The sequence below is a fragment of the Lithobates pipiens genome, unplaced genomic scaffold, assembly GCF_037356315.1.
Source record: "Lithobates pipiens isolate NorthernLeopardFrog02 unplaced genomic scaffold, aLitPip1_a1.2 Scaffold_23, whole genome shotgun sequence".
Taxonomy (NCBI): Eukaryota; Metazoa; Chordata; class Amphibia; order Anura; family Ranidae; genus Lithobates; species Lithobates pipiens.
Window position 1 is genome coordinate 322776718 of NW_027507785.1, and position 6000 is coordinate 322782717.

The 6000-nt window shown below is 48.2% G+C and overlaps 1 protein-coding gene across 1 annotated transcript in view; it reads right to left on the minus strand.

The window, feature by feature from the left end:
* Nucleotides 1-5315, minus strand: part of C8A (complement C8 alpha chain) — a 71769-nt gene extending 66454 nt beyond the window's left edge. Inside the window, exon 1 of the mRNA XM_077450638.1 lies at nt 5124-5315. Coding sequence (XP_077306764.1) covers nt 5124-5227 — 104 coding nt within the window. The 5' untranslated portion in view covers nt 5228-5315. The remainder of the gene's footprint in view (nt 1-5123) is intronic.
* Nucleotides 5316-6000: the final 685 nt, after the last annotated feature.

Sequence of the window (6000 nt, forward strand, 5' to 3'; positions counted from 1 at the left end):
GCCGGTCTAATAGTGTCAGTTTGTCTATAGATTCCAATCAGCCAATCACATGGCAACCAACTCATTTAGGCATCTAGACATGGTGAAGACGACCACCACTGGTTTCCGGAAAAACATGACAATGATGTCACTGTCCTCCAATGGCCTCCACACTCACCAGATCTCACCCCAGCACCTTTGGGATGTGGTGAAAAAGGAGATTGGTAATATGGATGTGCAGCCGGCAAATCTGCAGCAACTGTGTGATGTTATCAGTCACTATGGAGCAAAATCTCTGAGGAACGTTTCCAACACCTTGTTGTATCTACGCCACCAAGAATGAAAGCAAAAGGGGGTCCAACCCGGGACTAGCAAGGGGGACCCAATAAAGTGGCCAGTGAGTGTAAATATGGAGAGGACAGTCAGAGTCCGCAGACCTAATAGAGGAGATGAGGGTCAGAGAGTGAAGACCTAATAGAGGAAATGAAGGTCAGAGAGTGAAGATCTAATAGAGGAGATGAGGGTCAGAGAGTGAAGACCTAATAGAGGAGATGAGGGTCAGAGAGTGAAGACCTAATAGAGGAGATGAGGGTCAGAGAGTGAAGACCTAATAAAGGAGATGAGGGTCAGAGAGTGAAGACCTAATAGAGGAGATGAGGGTCAGAGAGTGAAGACCTAATAGAGGAAATGAAGGTCAGAGAGTGAAGATCTAATAGAGGAGATGAGGGTCAGAGAGTGAAGACCTAATAGAGGAGATGAGGGTCAGAGAGTGAAGACCTAATAGAGGAGATGAGGGTCAGAGAGTGAAGACCTAATAGAGGAGATGAGGGTCAGAGAGTGAAGACCTAATAGAGGAGATGAAGGTCAGAGAGTGAAGATCTAATAGAGGAGATGAGGGTCAGAGAGTGAAGACTTAATAGAGGAGATGAGGGTCAGAGAGTGAGAACCTAATAGAGGAGAGGAGGGTCCGAGAGTAAAGACCTAATAGAGATGAGGGTCAGAGAGTTAGGACCTAAAATAGAGGAGAAGAGGGTCAGAGACTGCAGACCTAATAGAGGAGATGAGGGTCAGAAAGCGAAGACCTAATAGAGGAGATGAGGGTCAGAGAGTGAGGACCTAATAGAGGAGAGGAGGGTCAGAGAGTGAGGACCTAATAGAGGAGATGAGGGTCAGAGAGTGAGGACCTAATAGAGGAGATGAGGGTCAGAGAGTGAAGACCTAATAGAGGAGATGAGGGTCAGAGAGTGAAGACCTAATAGAGGAGATGAGGGTCAGAGAGTGAAGACCTAATAGAGGAGATGAAGGTCAGAGAGTGAAGATCTAATAGGGGAGATGAGGGTCAGAGAGTGAAGACTTAATAGAGGAGATGAGGGTCAGAGAGTGAGAACCTAATAGAGGAGAGGAGGGTCCGAGAGTGAAGACCTAATAGAGATGAGGGTCAGAGAGTTAGGACCTAAAATAGAGGAGAAGAGGGTCAGAGACTGCAGACCTAATAGAGGAGATGAGGGTCAGAAAGCGAAGACCTAATAGAGGAGATGAGGGTCAGAGAGTGAGGACCTAATAGAGGAGAGGAGGGTCAGAGAGTGAGGACCTAATAGAGGAGATGAGGGTCAGAGAGTGAGGACCTAATAGAGGAGATGAGGGTCAGAGAGTGAAGACCTAATAGAGGAGATGAGGGTCAGAGAGTGAAGACCTAATAGAGGAGATGAAGGTCAGACAGTGAGGACCTAATAGAGGAGAGGAGGGTCAGAGAGTGAGGACCTTATAGAGGAGATGAGGGTCAGAGAGTGGAGACCTAATAGAGGAGATGAGGGTCAGAGAGTGAGAACCTAATAGAGGAGATGAGGGTCAGAGAGCGAGGACCTAATAGAGGAGATGAGGGTCAGAGAGTGAGGACCTAATAGAGGAGATGAGGGTCAGATAGTGAGGAGATGAGGGTCAGAGAGTGAGGACCTAATAGAGGAGATGAGGGTCAGAGAGTTAGGACCTAATAGAGGAGATGAGGGTCGGAGAGTGAAGACCTAATAGAGGAGATGAGGGTCAGAGAGTGAAGACCTAATAGAGGAGATGAGGGTCAGAGAGTGAGGACCTAATAGAGGAGATGAGGGTCAGAGAGTGAAGACCTAATAGAGGAGATGAGGGTCAGAGAGTGAAGACCTAATAGAGGAGATGAGGGTCAGAGAGTGAGGACCTAATAGAGGAAATGAGGGTCAGAGAGTGAGGACCCAACAGAGGAGATGAGGGTCAGAGAGTGAGGACCCAACAGAGGAGATGAGGGTCAGAGAGTGAGGACCCAACAGAGGAGATGAGGGTCAGAGGGTGAAGACCCAATAGAGGAGATGAGGGTCAGAGAGTGAAGACCCAATAGAGGAGATGAGGGTCAGAGAGTGAGGACCTAATAGAGGAGATGAGGGTCAGAGAGTGAGGACCTAATAGAGGAGATGAGGGTCAGAGAGTGAGGACCCAATAGAGGAGATGAGGGTCAGAGAGTGAAGACCTAATAGAGGAGATGAGGGTCAGAGAGTGAAGACCTAATAGAGGAGATGAGGGTCAGAGAGTGAGGATCTAATAGAAAAGATGAGGGTCAGAGAGTGAGGACCCAATAGAGGAGATGAGGGTCAGAGAGTGAGGACCCAATAGAGGAGATGAGGGTCAGAGAGTGAGGACCCAATAGAGGAGATGAGGGTCAGAGAGTGAGGACCCAATAGAGGAGATGAGGGTCAGAGAGTGAAGACCCAATAGAGGAGATGAGGGTCAGAGAGTGAAGACCCAATAGAGGAGATGAGGGTCAGAGAGTGAGGATCTAATAGAGGAGATGAGGGTTAGAGAGTGAGGACCTAATAGAGGAGATGAGGGTCAGAGAGTGAGGACCTAATAGAGGAGATGAGGGTCAGAGAGTGAGGACCTAATAGAGGAGATGAGGGTCAGAGAGTGAGGACCCAATAGAGGAGATGAGGGTCAGAGAGTGAAGACCTAATAGAGGAGATGAGGGTCAGAGAGTGAGGACCTAATAGAGGAGATGAGGGTCAGATAGTGAGGAGATGAGGGTCAGAGAGTGAGGACCTAATAGAGGAGATGAGGGTCAGATAGTGAGGAGATGAGGGTCAGAGAGTGAGGACCTAATAGAGGAGATGAGGGTCAGAGAGTGAGGACCTAATAGAGGAGATGAGGGTCAGAGAGTGAGGACCTAATAGAGGAGTTGAGGGTCAGATAGTGAGGAGATGAGGGTCAGAAAGTGAGGACCTAATAGAGGAGATGAGGGTCAGATAGTGAGGAGATGAGGGTCAGAGAGTGAGGACCTAATAGACGAGATGAGGGTCAGAGAGTGAGGACCTAATAGAGGAGATGAGGGTCAGAGAGTGAGGACCTAATAGAGGAGATGAGGGTCAGAGAGTGAGGACCTAATAGAGGAGATGAGGGTCAGAGAGTCAGGACCTAATAGAGGAGATGAGGGTCAGAGAGGGAGGGCCTAATAGAGTAGATGAGGGTCAGAGAGTGAAGACCTAATAGAGGAGATGAGGGTCAGAGAGTGAGGACCTAATAGAGGAGATGAGGGTCAGAGAATGAAGACCTAATAGAGGAGATGAGGGTCGGAGAGTGAAGACCTAATAGAGGAGATGAGGGTCGGAGAGTGAGGACCTAATAGAGGAGATGAGGGTCGGAGAGTGAAGACCTAATAGAGGAGATGAGGGTCGGAGAGTGAGGACCTAATAGAGGAGATGAGGGTCGGAGAGTGAGGACCTAATAGAGGAGATGAGGGTCGGAGAGTGAGGACCTAATAGAGGAGATGAGGGTCGGAGAGTGAGGACCTAATAGAGGAGATGAGGGTCAGAGAGTGAGGACCTAATAGAGGAGATGAGGGTCAGAGAGTGAGGACCTAATAGAGGAGATGGGGGTCAGAGAGTGAGGACCTAATAGAGGAGATGAGGGTCAGAGAGTGAGGACCTAATAGAGGAGATGAGGGTCAGAGAGTGAAGACCTAATAGAGGAGATGAGGGTCAGAGAGTGAGGACCTGATAGAGGAGATGAGGGTCGGAGAGTGAGGACCTAATAGAGGAGATGAGGGTCGGAGAGTGAGGACCTAATAGAGGAGATGAGGGTCGGAGAGTGAAGACCTAATAGAGGAGATGAGGGTCGGAGAGTGAGGACCTAATAGAGGAGATGAGGGTCGGAGAGTGAGGACCTAATAGAGGAGATGAGGGTCGGAGAGTGAGGACCTAATAGAGGAGATGAGGGTCGGAGAGTGAGGACCTAATAGAGGAGATGAGGGTCAGAGAGTGAGGACCTAATAGAGGAGATGAGGGTCAGAGAGTGAGGACCTAATAGAGGAGATGAGGGTCAGAGAGTGAGGACCTAATAGAGGAGATGGGGGTCAGAGAGTGAGGACCTAATAGAGGAGATGAGGGTCAGAGAGTGAGGACCTAATAGAGGAGATGAGGGTCGGAGAGTGAGGACCTAATAGAGGAGATGAGGGTCGGAGAGTGAGGACCTAATAGAGGAGATGAGGGTCGGAGAGTGAAGACCTAATAGAGGAGATGAGGGTCGGAGAGTGAGGACCTAATAGAGGAGATGAGGGTCGGAGAGTGAGGACCTAATAGAGGAGATGAGGGTCGGAGAGTGAGGACCTAATAGAGGAGATGAGGGTCGGAGAGTGAGGACCTAATAGAGGAGATGAGGGTCAGAGAGTGAGGACCTAATAGAGGAGATGAGGGTCAGAGAGTGAGGACCTAATAGAGGAGATGGGGGTCAGAGAGTGAGGACCTAATAGAGGAGATGGGGGTCAGAGAGTGAGGACCTAATAGAGGAGATGAGGGTCAGAGAGTGAGGACCTAATAGAGGAGATGAGGGTCAGAGAGTGAGGACAGGATACATTGTTGGTGGGGAGATGCTGCAGAAGAGAATACAAAGGTGGGAAGATGTCACATGAGACTAGTAGAGATCAATGCTGTTCCCCTAATCAATATTCCCATTACAGACTGCTGAGGTCCGAGACCGCACATCATATACCAAAGGGTCCGAGGGCCACAGTTTGGGGCCCCAGGGCTGTAGAGGGTGCAGATCTCTAGAAGATATCTCAGCAATGCAGCCATCAGACAATGAAATCACATAATAATGGAAACAATTCTGCAGGTGAAAAGACCTACCTGAGCAGAGATGCCGATTTCCCTTCCCTTCCCGCGGCGCAGACGCACGCCGACACCGAGCACAGCGCCAGAAGAACCGCATACTCAACAATTCTCATCTTCATAGATCCTGGGGTGGGATATTTCAGCACTTTAACACCATTTGCTTTTGAAATGGAAGTCTGGAGTTACATGAAGAACCCCCCGGAGCCGGGCCGGGTCGGGGGGGGGGGGGGGGGGTAAATCATTGACAGCAACTTCAATATTGTCCCAGAGAATCCGAGAAGAGGATTGCCAAACTCAGAGCAAACGTTTGGAAGGCCAAGGGGTGGGGAGTTGGAAATGTAATCACAGTTGTGTTTGCTAAACCGATCAACAATGGGGGGGGGTGGACTCCGATCTCGGTAAACCTTCCCCCCAGGATACCAGACTCTGATCATATCATTGGATTTTACTATAGACCTACATTTCAGTTTAACCACTTAAGGACCGGAAAATTTTCCCCCTTAATGACCAGGCCCTGCGTCACTATAACTGACAATTGCGCGGTCGTGCTACGTTGTACACAAATAAACTTGACGTCCTTTTTTCCCCCACAAATAGAGATTTCTTTTGGTGGTATTTGATCACCTCTGCGGTTTTTATTTTTGCGCTATGAACAAAAAGAGCGACAATTTAATTTTTTTTTTAAAAAAACATTATTTTTTACTTTTTGCTATAATAAATACCCCCAAAAAATAAAAATCTTCATCAGTTTAGGCCGATACGTATTCTTCTACATATTTTTGGTAAAAAAAAAATAAAAAAAATTGCAATAAGTGTATATTGATTGGTTTGCACAAAAGTTATATAGTCTACAAAATAGGGGATAGATTTATGGCATGTTTATTATTCTTTT